The sequence below is a fragment of the Lichenostomus cassidix genome, unplaced genomic scaffold, assembly GCF_008360975.1.
Source record: "Lichenostomus cassidix isolate B80296 unplaced genomic scaffold, HeHo_3.0 HiC_scaffold_40, whole genome shotgun sequence".
NCBI classification, from domain to species: domain Eukaryota; kingdom Metazoa; phylum Chordata; class Aves; order Passeriformes; family Meliphagidae; genus Lichenostomus; species Lichenostomus cassidix.
Window position 1 is genome coordinate 2262241 of NW_028147459.1, and position 13454 is coordinate 2275694.

Here is a 13454-nt window from a genome sequence, read left to right on the forward strand (position 1 = left end):
CCCCCATCCCCCATCCCCCCCCATCGCCCCCACCCCAGGTCCCCCTCCCCTCCCCACCTCTCACCCCGTCACGTGACCGCCGCCGCGCGAAGGCTGTCGGGAGCTGTAGTCCCGTCCTGCCTCTGGCTTAGGCCCCGCCCCTCAATAGCCACGCCCCGCCGCGTCCATCGGTGACTCGGCGCTCTCTCGCCGCCTCGCTCGCGGGCTCGGCGCTCGGCCGCGCGCCCTGCGCAGCGCCGTCATGGCGGCCCCCGTGGCGGAGGCGCGGGCGCTGTTCGCGGAGGGGGTGCGGGCCGTGCTGGGGGGGTGGGCGGCGCTGCAGGTGAGCAGACACACCTGGGGGGCGCTGGGGGTCCGGGTGGGCGGGGATGGAGGGGTGGGCGGTGCTGCAGGTGAGGGCGGGCAGCCGGGGGGCACCCAGGGGCACTTGGGGACACTGTAGGCGCACCTGGGGACAGGTATGGGCCGTGCTGGGGGGGTAGGCGGCGCTTCAGGTGAGGAGACACACCTGGGGGGCGCTGGGGGTCGGGGTGGGCCGTGCTGGGGGGGTGGGCGGTGCTGCAGGTGAGGGTGGAGCAACGGGGGGGGCACCGGGGGATACCTGTGGGGACATCTGGGGACACTGTGGGGACACCTGGGGACAGGTATGGGCTGTGCTGGGGGGGTGGGCGGCGCTGCAGGTGAGAAGGGACACCTGAGGGGCACTGGGGGTTGGGGTGGGTGGTGCTACAGGTGAGGGTGGAGCAAGCGGGGTGGCACCTAGGGACACTGTGGGGGCACCTGGGGACAGGTGCAGGCCATGCTGGGGAGGCGGGTGGCGCTGCAGGTGAGGAGGGACACCTGGAGGGTACGTGGGGACACAGGGGACACTCAGGGGTGACACGTGGGTGGTCACCGGGGATGCAGGGGTGTCACGGGGGGACACTGGGGAAGGCGCGAGTGACACCAGAGGGACTCCCCGGGGGGACACGGAGCCAACACGAGGTGTCCCCATGTCCCCGCGGGGTTGTCCCCCCAGCTGGCAGTGGCACAGGGCTTCGGGGGACCGCAGGGCCCCGAAAAGGCCGCCTGGCTCAGCTCGGCCCTGCTCGACTTCTTCACCCAAAACGGTGCGTGCCGCCCCTCCCCCACCCCTGGGGACACCCGGAGGGGGGAGGGGACAGGACCTGGGGGGAGGGGACAGCGGTGACACCCCCGAAATTCCCTCCCCAGCTGACCTGGAGCAGGAGGAGGTGGAGGATTTCCTGGCCGAGGTGATGGACAATGAGTTCGACACGGTGGTGGAGGATGGCAGCTTGCAGCAGGTGGGCTCCCAGTATGGACCAGTATGGACCAGTATGGGCCAGTGTGCTCCCAGCAGCCTCACAGCCTCCCCCAGTATGGGCCAGTGTGCTCCCAGCAGCCTCACAGCCTCCCCCAGTCACTCCCAGTATGGACCAGTGTGTTCCCAGCAGTCACCCAGCCTCCCCCAGTTGCTCCCAGTATGGACCAGTATGCTCCTAGCAGCCATCCAGCCTCCCCCAGTATGGACCAGTGTGCTCCCAGCAGCCACACAGCCTCCCCCAGTCGCTCCCAGTATGGACCAGTGTGCTCCCAGCAGCCACCTAGTCGCTCCCAGTATAGCCCAGTTTGTGCTCAGGCTGCTCCCAGCATCTTTTAGTGACCTTGGTCCCTTCCCAGTAGCTCCCAGTATGGATGAGGATGTTCCCAGCAGCCACTCCCAGTATAACCCAGTTCATCGCCACCACCATCCTTCGGTGCTCTCAGTGCCTCCCAGTATAGACCAGTCTGTTCCCAGTGCTCTTTTACTTCCTCCCAGTCCATCCCAGTCCTCCACATCACTCCTGAGCCCCTTGCAGCCCCATCCCAGTATATCCCAGTAGCCTCCCCAGTCCATCCGAGTCCCCCATATCACTCCTCAGCCCCATCCCAGTCCATCCCAGTAGCCTCCCCAGTCCATCCCAGTCCATCCCAGTCCCCCACATCACTCATCAGCCTCATCCCAGTATATCCCAGTAGCCATCCCAGTCCATCCCAGTCCCCCACATCACCCCTCAGCCCCCTGCAGCCCCATCCCAGTATATCCCAGTCCATCCCAGTAGCCATCCCAGTCCATCCCAGTCCCCCACATCACCCCTCAGCCCCCTGCAGCCCCATCCCAGTACAACCCAGTAGCCTCCCCAGTCCATCCCAGTGTCCCCCCGTGCAGGTCAGCCGGGAGCTGGTGACACTCTTTGCCCGCGCACGAGGAGGGGACATTGGTGGCATGGGGGTGGCACTGGGGGCTCTGGCCCGCCGTGGCCCTGCCCTGGCCGCCGCTCTGGCCGCCGCCCGGCCGGGGGGTGACCCCGACAGCCCCCCCGGGACCCCCACAGCCCCCCGGAGCCCCCCGGAGCGAGGGGGACAGCAGGAGGAGGAGGAGGAGGAGAGCGGCGAGGAGGAGGTGAGGGGATGACGTCACTGGGAGGGAGGGCACAGGGTGACGTCATGGGGAGGTGATGATGTCATTAGTTGGGGGTTATCGGATTGGGGGTGTTGCTGATGTCAGCAGAGTGAGTGGGGATGTGGTGATGATGTCATGAGGGGTACTGATGACGTCATTAAATTGGGTGACATCATAATGACATCATCATGACATCGTAACGATGACATCATTACAGTGGTGACTCGCCAGGTGTGGGGCAGGGCTGGGGGTGATGATGTCACTGAGTTGGTTGAAGGGACTTGGGGGGCTTCGCTAAGGGCAGGGGGTCCTGGTGATGATGTCATCCCCTGATGATGTCATCCCCTGATGACGTCATCCCCTGATGACATCACTCAGTCCCGATGCCGTCATCAAACGGGGGGAACCCCGGGATGGCACTGGGGCAGTGGCGGTGTCACCAAATCTAGTGAGTGGCACATGGAGGACCCCTGGGAGGGGAGGGGCCCTGATGATGTCACCGGGAGGGGTGTGGCACTGATGACGTCATTCTCCCCCCAGGCCATGGAGTGCGGCAGCCCCCCGCCCCCTCCGGACGGCTGGACAGTGGTGCAGCGGCGGCGCCGGCGATGACGGGGGGAGGGGTGTCCTGTGTCCCCCTCCCCAGCTTGGGGGACACCCCTCCCCCACCCTGCTCCCCAAACTGGGGGGGAAATAAAGGCCCCTCCCCCCACGGGGGTGTGGGAAAAGGGGTCGCGTGGTTATTGGGGGGAGAAGCCACACAGAGAGCGCCTAGCCTCACTGCGATTCCCTCAGAGACCCCTCCCAGTACAAACCAGTCCCTCCCAGTGTAACCCAGTCCCTCCCAGTCCTCCCGCTCCCCCATCATGGCGGCTCTGCCCCCTCCTCAGGGCAGTGAGGGGCGTGGCCTTCTCACCTCACTTTGTGATTGGCTGCCGCCGTGCGGCGAGCCCGCCTTTTCTCCTGCTCCCACAATGATTGGTTGTCGCTGTGCGGCGAGCCCGCCTTTTTCCCTCCTCCCGCGGTGATTAGTCGGCAAGACACGAAGCGGGTGGGCGCGGGCGGTGATTGGTTGCCGCCGCTCGGGTGGGCGGGGCGAAGTGGGAGAGCGGGAAGGCGAGATGGCGGTGAAGATGGAGCGCGCGGAGCGGTGAGCGCGCGAGCCCTGAGGGCAGCCAAGACCCCTGAGTGAGGGCAGCCGAGACCCTGAGGACAGCCGAAACCCCCTGAGGGCAGCCGAGACCCCTGAGTGAGGGCAGCCGAGACCCCTGAGGACAGCCGAGATCTCTGACGGCTGCCGAGACCCCCTGAGGGCAGCCGAGATCCCTGAGTGAGGGCAGCCGAGACCCTCTGAGGGCTGCCGAGACCCCCTGAGAGCTGCCGAGACCCCCTGAGAGCTGCCGAGACCCCTGAGTGAGGACAGCCGAGCTCTCTGACGGCAGCTGAGACCCCTGAGGACAGCCGAGACCCCTGAGGGCTGCCGAGATCCTTTGAGGGCTGCCGAGATCCTTTGAGGGCAGCCGAGACCCCTGAGAGCAGCCGAGACCCCCTGAGAGCAGCCGAGACCCCTGAGAGCTGCCGAGACCCTGAGTGAGGGCAGCCGAGACCCCTGAGGGTAACCGAGATCCCCTGAGGGCAGCTGAGACCCCCTGAGAGCTGCCGAGACCCCTGAGTGAGGGCAGCCGAGATCCCTGAGTGAGGGCACCCGAGACCCCTGAGTGAGGGCAGCCGAGACCCCTGAGTGAGGGCTGAGACCCCTGAGGGCAGCCGAGACCCCCTGAGAGCAGCCGAGACCCCCTGAGAGCAGCCGAGACCCCTGAGTGAGGGCAGCCGAGATCCCTGAGTGAGGGCAGCCGAGACCCCTGAGGGCAGCCGAGACCCCTGAGGGCAGCCGAGACCCCTGAGGGCTGCCGAGACCCCTGAGTGAGGGCTGCCGAGACCCCTGAGTGAGGGCAGCCGAGACCCCTGAGTGAGGGCAGCCGAGACCCCTGAGTGAGGGCAGCCGAGACCCCTGAGTGAGGGCTGCCGAGACCCCTGAGTGAGGGCTGCCGAGACCCCTGAGGGCAGCCGAGACCCCTGAGGGCTGCCCGGCAGCCATGTCCTATCGGGGGCTTCACTGGGGTCATCCCCTCAACCCCACTGGGGTCCCTGAGGGTTCCGCGGGGCTTTTCGGGGTCTTTGGGTTGAGCCCGCACCCCCACGGGGGTCCCTGGGGGTCTGGGGCTGAGGTGGCTGAGGGGTCTCCTCATCCCCACGGGGGTCCCTGAGGGGTCCCACTGGTGTCCCTGGGGATGAGGTGGCTGAGGGGTCTCCTCATCCCCACGGGGGTCCCTGAGGGTTGTCCCACACATGTCCCCTGTGTGTCCCCAGGGCTCTGGCAGAGCTCGAAGCCTCCCTGGCTTTGGAGGAGGAGGAGGGTGATGTTCGGCCTTTGGTCCTGGTGGAACATCAAGTGGTGAGAGCCTCGGCGCCCCAAAACTGCCCCACAGCTCCCCAAAATTTGCTCCTAATCCCCCAAATTTCTCACAGTCTTTCCACCTGACCTTGAGTTTTTTACTGACCCCCACATTTATTTCCTAAACCTTCTTGGCCACCCTATTTTCTGCCATCTTTTTTGCCCTCGTATTTTCATCAAATTGCTTTTTGTCCCACCCAGTTCTCCCCTTCACGCCCCATTTTTGCCCTCACACTTCTCACACCTTCTAGTGACCTTCCCCTGACCTCCCAAATCTCCCTCTCGACCCCAAAACCCTCCCTAGCCCCCCAAATCTCCCCGTGACACCCCAAACGTGCCCCCCAGGACACCCGGAGGAAGCAGAAGCTGCTCCTGTGCCAACTCCGGGTGCTGCAGCGACTTTTGGGGGTCATCGAGAACCCGGGGCTGCCCCCAGCCCCCACCGACCTGCGTGAGACCCCAAAACCCCCAAACTGAACCCCAAAACCCCTATATCCTATTAAACCCCTGGGTAACTTCAGACCCTCCAAACCCTGGGATGAGTTTGGGGGTGATTTGGGAGTTCCCAAACACCCAGGTTCCCTCTGGGGGGAGGATTTAGGGGTTCCTGGTCAGCTGGGTCCCTTTTGGGGGGTTTGGGGATTCCCAGGTCCCCTTTGGGGTGGAGCTTTGGGGGTTCCTGTGTCCATCTGGGGTGGAGCTTTGGGGGTTCCTGTATCCCCTCTAGAGGGTTTGGGGGTTCCCAGGTCCACTTTTGGGAGCTTTGGGGATTCCCAGGTCCCCTTTGGGGTAGGGATTTGGGGATTCTTGTGTCCCTTTTAGGAGGTTTGGGGACTCCCAGATCCCCTTTGGGAGTTCCTATGTCCCTTTTGGGGGTCCCTGTGTCCCTTTTGGGGGCTTTGAGGGTTCCCTATGTCCTCTTCTGGAGGATTTGGGGATTCCTGTGTCCCTTTTGGGGGCTTTTGGGGTTCCCAGGTCCCTTTTGGGGTAGGGGTTTGGGGATTCTTGTGTCCCTTTTAGGAGATTTGGGGATTCCTGTGTCCCTTTTGGGATTTTTGAGGGTTCCCATGTCCATTTGGGGTGGGGATTCGGGGATTTCTGTGTCCCTTTTAGGAGGTTTGAGGCTTCCTGTGTCCCTTTCAGGATTTTTGAGGGTTCCCATGTCCATCTGGGGTGGGATTTGGGCATTCCCATGTCCATCTGGGGTGGGGATTTGGGGATTCCTGTGTCTCTTTTAGGAGATCTGACTGTTCCTGTGTCCCTTTTGGGATTTTTGAGGGTTCCCATGTCCTTTTGGGGTGGGATTTGAAGGCATTCCCATGTCCATCTGGGGTGGGATTTGTGCATTTCCATGTCCATCTGGGGTGGGATTTGGGCATTCCCATGTCCATTTGGGGTGGGATTTGGGCATTCCCATGTCCATCTGGGGTGGGATTTGGGCATTCCCATGTCCACCTGGGGTGGGATTTGGGCATTCCCATGTCCATTTGGGGTAGGATTTGGGTATTCCCATGTCCATTTTAGGAGATTTGAGGCTTCCTGTGTCCCTTTCAGGATTTTTGAGGGTTCCCATGTCCATTTGGGGTAGGATTTGGGCACCCCATGCCCCATTTGGGACATTTCGGGGGGCTAATCCTGTCCCCCCTCAGGTGGGGCAGCACTGGAGGCTCGGCAGCGCTGGCAGGAGCTCAAGGCCACCTACAGGGACATCCTGGGGGTCCTGGGGGACGCTGTGCCCACCGCCCTGGCACAGCTGGACAGCGGGCAGCAGCTGCTGCAGCGTGGCAAGGAGGCACTGAGGGCACGGCTGGAGCAGGTATGGGGGTCCTGGGGGGATGAAATTTGGGTCCTGGGGGTCCCAGGGGGCTGGGGGACAAAATTTGGGTGCTGGGGGTCCCAGGGGGCTGAGAAGGAGGGTTAGAGGAGGAATATGGGGGTGCGAGGACAATGGGGACACAATTCTGGGCTCCTGGTCGGTGGGCTGAGAAGGAGGGTTAGAGGAGGAATATGGGGGGCTGGGGGGACAATGGGGACAAAATTTGGGTCCTGGGGACACAATGTGGGTCCTGGGGGGTCCCAGGGGGGCTGAGAAGGTGGGTTAGAGGAGGAATATGGGGGGCTGGGGGCTCCCATGGCTGCTGTAGGGAAGAGTTAATTGGGTCTGGGGGCACAATGTGGGTCTGGGGGCTCCCATGGGTGCCAGGAGGAGGAGCTAATTGGGTCTGGGGTCTCCCATGGGTGTCAGGGGGAGGAGCTAATTGGGTCTGGGGGCTCCCATGGATGCTGTGGGGAGGAGTTAATTGGGTCTGGGGTCTCCCATGGGTGCTGTGGGGAGGAGTTAATTGGGTCTGGGGGCACAATATGGGTCTGGGGTCTCCCATGGGTGCTGGGAGGAGGAGTTAATTGGGTCTGGGGTCTCCCATGGGTGCTGGGAGGAGGAGTTAATTGGGTCTGGGGTCTCCCATGGGTGCTGGGAGGAGGAGTTAATTGGGTCTGGGGTCTCCCATGGGTGCTGGGAGGAGGAGTTAATTGGGTCTGGGGTCTCCCATGGCTGCTGTGTCTCCCCAGCGAGAAGGGTTGCAGGCGAAGCTGCATGAGGCCAAAGAGAGAAGGGACAAGGTGACATTGGGGAGGGGTCACCCTGTGGGGTCACCTCAATTTGGGGGGACATGGGGGGTCTCACTCACCTCGGGGTCTCTCTGTCCATTCAGGGGTTCCTTCCCATTTCGGGATCACACTGATTTGGGGTTTTTTCCCCCAAATTTGGGGTCATTTCCCCTCAATTTGGAGTCTCAATCCCCCTAATTTAGGGGTTTTTTCCTCCAAATTTGGGTTCATTTCTCTCCAGTTTGGAGTCTCAATCCCCCCTAATTTAGGAATTTTTTTCCCCCAAATTTGGGGTCATTTCCCCTCAATTTGGAGTCTCAATCCCCCCTAATTTAGGGGTTTTCCCCCCAAATTTGGGGTCATTCCCCCTCAATTGGGAGTCTCAATCCCCCCTAATTAAAGATTTTTTTTCCCCCAAATTTGGGGTCATTTCCAATCAATTTGGAGTCTCAATCCCCCCCAGTTTAGGGTTTTTTTTCCTCCAAATTTGGGGTCATTTCCCCTCAATTTGGAGTCTCAATCCCCCCTAATTTAGGTTTTTTCCCCCCAAATTTGGGGTTATTTCCCTCCAGTTTGGAGTCTCAATCCCCCTAATTTAGGGGTTTTTTTCTCTCAAATTTGGGGTCATTTCCCTTCAATTTGGAGTCTCAATCCCCCCTGTTTAGGATTTTTTTCCCCCAAATTTGGGGTTATTTCCGTCCAGTTTGGAGTCTCAATCCCCCCCAATTTAGTTATTTTTCCCCCAAAATTTGGGGTCATTTCCCTTCAGTTTGGAGTCTCAATGCCCCCTAATTTAGGGTTTTTTCTCCCCAATCTGGGGTCATTTCCCTCCAGTCTGGAGTCTCAATCCCCTCTAATTTAGGGTTTTTTCTCCCAGATTTGGGGTCATTTCCCCTCAATTTGGAGTCTCGGTCCCCCCCAATTTGGGTTTTTTTTCCCCCCAAATTTGGGGTCATTTCCCCCCAGTTTGGAGTCTCAATCCCCCATAATTTAGGGTTTTTTTCCCCCAAATTTGGGGTCATTTCTCTCCAGTTTGGAGTCTCAATCCCCCCAATTTAGGATTTTTTTTCCCCCAAATTTGGGGTCATTTCCCCTCAATTTGGAGTCTCAATCCCCCCTAATTAAAGATATTTTTTCCCCCAAATTTGAGGTTATTTCCTCCCAGTTTGGAGTCTCAATCTCCCCCAATTTCGGGTTTTTTTCCCCCAAATTTGGGTTAATTTCTCCCCAATTTGGGTTTTTTTCCCCAGCTGTTGCTGGAGGTGCAGCAGCGGCGCCAGCAGAGGATTGACCGGCAGGAGGCGCTGCGGAGGCTGCGGGAAGAGGCCGAGAGGTGAGGGAGATCAATTTGGGGGGATTTGGGGATTTTTTGGGGTATCCAGGTGGGGTTGACTCCTGGGAGAGTGGGGAGGGACCCGGGAATTTTTTGGGGGATCACAGGAATTTTTGGGGGTGGGACAGAGGAATTTTTGGGGAAAATCAGGAACTTTTTGAGGGTGGGACAGAGGAATTTTTGGGAAAAATCAGGAATTTTTTGGGGGTGGGACAGAGAAATTTTTGGGGGAAACACAGGAATTTTTGGGAGGGACACAGAAAAATTTGGGGTGGGGGATCCAGGAATTTTTTGGGGAGGACACAGGAATTTTTTGGGGAGGGCACAGGAATTTTTTGGGAGGACACAGGAATTTTTTGGGGACGACACAGGAATTTTTGGGAGGGACACAGAAAAATTTGGGGTGGGGGATCCAGGAATTTTGGGGGAGGACACAGGAATTTTTTGCTGGGGAACACTAAGAATTTTTGGGACATCACAGGGATTTCTTGGGTGGAATTTTTTGGGTGCTCACAGCAATTTTTGGGGTTCAATACAACCATTGGGCTGAGATCCCCCAAAACCACCCAAATTTTGGGGAGAGGGGTTTGCCCTGTGCCCCCCCAAACTGACCCTGGGCACAGGCTGGGGGCTTCGTGCCACCTGTACCAGGCCCTGGCAGGGCTCCAGGTGCTGCCCCCCTCCCCAGGGACCCCCAAACTCCACCTGGACATCCAGCTGGGACCCCCCCTGGACCTGGACCCCAAATTGGGGACACCCCCGGGACCCCAAAACTCCTTACCCCCCCTCCAGCTCCGCCTCAGCCCCACCGGGGAGGTTCAACTGCAGGTGAGGGGATTTTGGGGTGATTTGGGGTGGAATTTGGGAGCTGAGGGGGCGTTTGGGAGGATTTGGAGGAATTTTTGGGGGGTGGGGGGCACTTGGGGAGGGATTTGGGGGTCTCTGGGGGGTTTTTTTGGGGTGTTCTTACCTCCCAATTTTGGGGTTATTTCACCCCCAGTTTGGAGTCTCAGTCTCTTCCAATTTGGGGTTATTTCCCCCAAATTTGGGGTTATTTCCCCCCAATTTGGAGTCTCAGTCTCCCCAAATTAGGGTTTTTTCCCCCCCAAATTTAGGGTTATTTCCCCCCAGCTCGGAGTCTCAGTCTCCCCAAATTTGGGACTTCTTCCCCCCTCCCAAATTTTGGGTTAATTTCTCCCAGTTTGGAGTCTCAATCCCCCCCAGTTTAGTTTTTTTTTCTCTCCAAATTTGGGGTTATTCCCCCCCCAATCTGGGGCTTTCCCCCCCAAATTTGAGGTAATTTCCCCCCAGATTTAGGGTTATTTCCCCCCAGTTTGGAGTCTCAATCCCCCCAAATTTGGCTTAATTTCCCCTCAGTTTGGAGTCTCAGTCTTCCCCACTTTGGGAACTTCTTCCCCCCCAAATCTGAGGTTATATCCCCCCAGTTTGGAGTCTCAGTTCCCTCCAAATTTGGGGTTATTTTCCCCCAATTTAGGACTTCTTCCCCCCGAATTTTGGGGTGATTTCCCCCAATTTTGGGGTCTCACCAGCCCCGTTTCCCCAGGGTCTCCCCCTGCCGCTCCCTCCCCTGGGCCCGGGGCTGCTGGAGCTGCAGCGGTGCTGCTGGGAGGGGTGGAGCCTCTGGGCTGAGGTGTCTCACCTGAGGAACAGGTGAGGAGTGGGCTTTGGGGGGCTTTGGGGAAGGTCTGGGGGGTGTTTGGGGGCAATCCTGGGGGTCTTTGGGGGTGGGGGGGTCTTTGGGGCAGGTCTGGGGTGTTTGGGGCAATCCTGGGGTCTTTGGGGGGCATTGAGGAGGTTAATTGGGGAATTGGGGGTCCTTGGGGCAATCTTGGGGGCTTTGGGGAAGGTTTGGGGGTGTTTGGGGCAATCCTGGGGTCTTTGGGGGCATTGAGGAGGTCAGTTGGGGAATTGGGGGTCTGGGGCAATCCTGGGGGTCTTGGGGGTGGTTGGAGGGTCTTTGGGGCAGGTCTGGGGGTGTTTGGGGTAATCCTGGGGGTCTTTTTTAAGGTTAACTTGGGAATTGGGGTCTTTGGGGCAATCCTGGAGGTCTTTGGGGGTGGTTGGGGGTCTTTGGGGCAGGTCTGGGGGTGTTTGGGGCAATCCTGGGGGATCTTTGGGGCATTTGGGAGGTTAATTGGGGAACTAGGGGGTCTTTGGGGCAATCCTGGGGGTCTTTGGGGCAATCCTGGGGGTCTTTGGGGGTGGTTGGGGGCCTTGGGGCAATTCTGAAGTGTCTGGGGGTAATTGGGGGTCTTTGGGGCAGGTCTGGGGTTGTTTGGGGTAATCCTGGGGGATCTTTGGGGGCATTTGGGAGGTTAATTGGGGAACTGGGGGTCTTTGGGGTAATCCTGGGGTCTTTGGGACAATCCTGGGGGTCTTTGGGACAATCCTGGGGTCTTTGGGTGGCTGGGGGTTTTTGGGGCAGGTTTGGGGGTAATTGGGAAGGTTTGGGGCATTTGGGAGGTTAACTGGGGAACTGGGGGTCTTTGGGGTCTTGGGGCAATCCTGGGGGGCTTTGGGGGTAATCCTGGGGGTGGGGGTTGGGGGTGGGGCAGGTCTTTGGGGCAGGGTAATTGGGAGGGTTTGGGGGCATTTGGGAGGTTAACTGGGGAACTGGGGGTCTTGGGACAATCCTGGGGGTCTTTGGGGCAATCCTGGGGGCTTTGGGGTAAGTGGGGGCTTTGGGGCAGCTTTGGGGGGTAATTGGGGGATTTAGGGGCATTTGGGAGGTTAACTGGGGAATTGGGAGGTCCTTGGGGCAGATTTGGGGCTCTTTGGGGCAATGCTGGGGGGCTTTGGGGTAATTGGCAGGGTGAGGAGCACTCGAGGGGTTAATTAGAGGGGCTGTGGGTTAATTGTGGGAGGATCTTTGTGACCCCAAACCCCAATAACCCTGAACCCCAACAACCTCAACCCCAATGACACCAAACTTTGTGACCCCAAACTTTGTGACCCCAAACTTTGTGACCCCAAACCTGATGATCCCAAACCCCAATAACCCAAATAACTCCAAACCCCAACAACCTCAAACCCCAATAGCCCCAAACCTTATAACCCCAAACCCCAATAACCCCAATGACCCAAATGACCCCAAACCCTGATGACTTCAAACCTGATGATCCCAAACCCCAATAACCCCAAACCACAATGACCCCAAACCCTGATGACCCCAAACTTTGTGACCCCAAACCCAATGACCCCAACCCCCAATAACCCCAAACCTTGTGACCCTAAACCCCAATAACCCCAATAACCCCAATGATCCCAAACCCCAATAACCCCAATTACCCCAATAACCCAAATGACCCCAAACCCCAATAACCTCATACCCCAATGACCCCAAACCCAATGATCCCAAACCCCAATAACCCAAATAACCCCAAACCCCAATAACCCAAATAACCCCAATAACCCAAATAACCCCAATAACCCCAATAACCCCAATAACCCCAATAACCCCAAACCCCACTCCCCAGGTTCGCCCTGGACTGGCAGCCAGAGCTGAGGCTCCTGCAGGTCCTTGGGGGTCCCAGGGGGGCTGAGACCCTCTGGACACTGCAGGTGGAGCCTGGGTACCCCAAAACCGGGGGGGTTCACCTGCTGCCCCCCCCCGGGGGAGCCCCCCCAGCTCCTGTGAGCATTTTGGGGTCCTCTGGGGGGATTTGGGGCAGGTTTGGGGATCCAGGGGCAATCTGAGGGTCCCTGGGGTTGGTTTTGGGGTCCCTGGGGTTAGTTTTGGGGTCCTGGGGGGGGTTTGGGGTCCTGGGGGTTGGTTTTGGGGTCCCTGGGGTTAGGTTTGGGGTCCCTGGGGTTTGGTTTGGGGTCCTGGGGTTGGTTTTGGGGTCCTGGGGTTAGGTTTGGGGTACTGGGGGCAGTTTGGGGTCCTGGGGTGGTTTTGGGGTCCCTGGGGTGGTTTTGGGGTCCCTGGGGTTAGTTTTGGGGTCCTGGGGGTGGTTTTGGGGTCCCTGGGGGTGGTTTTGGGGTCCCTGGGGTTAGGTTTGGGGTCCCTGGGGGTGGTTTTGGGGTCCTGGGGTTAGGTTTGGGGTCCCTGGGGGTGGTTTTGGGGTCCTGGGGACGGTTTGGGGTCCTGGGGGTGGTTTGGGGTCCTGGGGGTGGTTTTGGGGTCCCTGGGGTTAGGTTTGGGGTCCTGGGGGTGGTTTGGGGTCCCTGGGATTAGTTTTGGGGTCCCTGGGGGCAGTTTGGGGTCCTGGGGGTGGTTTTGGGGTCCCTGGGGTTAGTTTTGGGGTCCTGGGGTGACCCCCAAACCCCATATTTTCCTCCACAGCCACCCCCAGACCCCCCAACTCTGACACGATGGTTGGAGCTGCTGGTGGGAACCCCAAAATCTGATCCCGAGGGGATTTTGGGATCCAAATCCTGCTGAAAACGGGGAATCCTCCTTCCCTCGATAAACCCCATCCCAAAAAACCACTTCTGCACCCCAAATAACCCCTTTTACACCCCAAATAAACCCCTTTTACACCTCAAAAAACACTTTTGTACCCAAAAAAACCCCTTTGCACCCCAAATAAACCCCTTTTTCACCCCAAATAAACTCCTCAACCCCAAATCTCCAGCTCTGCATCACCCCAAAA

At 59.2% G+C, this 13454-nt stretch overlaps 2 protein-coding genes across 3 annotated transcripts; both read left to right on the forward strand.

Moving 5' to 3' along the window:
* Positions 1-166: 166 nt before the first annotated feature.
* LOC146422528 (pre-rRNA-processing protein TSR2 homolog) lies at positions 167-3171 on the forward strand. Its single transcript, XM_085046567.1, has 5 exons — positions 167-322; positions 1019-1109; positions 1213-1304; positions 2210-2443; positions 2984-3171. Exons 1-5 carry the CDS (start codon positions 242-244, stop codon positions 3053-3055), a joined length of 570 nt encoding a protein of 189 aa, XP_084902693.1. The 5' UTR covers positions 167-241; the 3' UTR covers positions 3056-3171.
* A 378-nt stretch (positions 3172-3549) lies between these two features.
* On the forward strand, positions 3550-13441 carry LOC146422529 (uncharacterized). Of its 2 annotated transcripts, XR_014848128.1 has the most exons (11): positions 3550-3593; positions 4814-4898; positions 5244-5349; positions 6548-6714; positions 7467-7517; positions 8756-8838; positions 9462-9666; positions 10403-10509; positions 12336-12492; positions 13145-13311; positions 13353-13441. XR_014848128.1 is itself a non-coding variant. In XM_085046502.1 (10 exons), the coding sequence occupies exons 1-10, from the start codon at positions 3565-3567 to the stop codon at positions 13241-13243; spliced, it is 1089 nt and encodes a 362-aa protein (XP_084902628.1). In that variant the 5' UTR covers positions 3550-3564; the 3' UTR covers positions 13244-13433. The 2 variants fall into 2 exon arrangements, 1 of the variants encoding a protein (XP_084902628.1); XM_085046502.1 differs by having other exon boundaries at positions 13145-13433.
* Positions 13442-13454: the final 13 nt, after the last annotated feature.

Bases quoted from the DNA above. Each gene is read 5' to 3' on its own strand.
- LOC146422528 (XM_085046567.1), top strand. From the start codon at position 242: ATGGCGGCCCCCGTGGCGGAGGCGCGGGCGCTGTTCGCGGAGGGGGTG. The intron at 1,110-1,212 runs GTGCGTGCCGCC...TTCCCTCCCCAG, and splicing joins CGACTTCTTCACCCAAAACG to CTGACCTGGAGCAGGAGGAG. The intron at 1,305-2,209 runs GTGGGCTCCCAG...CCCCCCGTGCAG, and splicing joins AGGATGGCAGCTTGCAGCAG to GTCAGCCGGGAGCTGGTGAC.
- LOC146422529 (XM_085046502.1), top strand. From the start codon at position 3,565: ATGGCGGTGAAGATGGAGCGCGCGGAGCG. The intron at 7,518-8,755 runs GTGACATTGGGG...TTTTTTCCCCAG, and splicing joins CCAAAGAGAGAAGGGACAAG to CTGTTGCTGGAGGTGCAGCA. The intron at 10,510-12,335 runs GTGAGGAGTGGG...CCCACTCCCCAG, and splicing joins GTGTCTCACCTGAGGAACAG to GTTCGCCCTGGACTGGCAGC.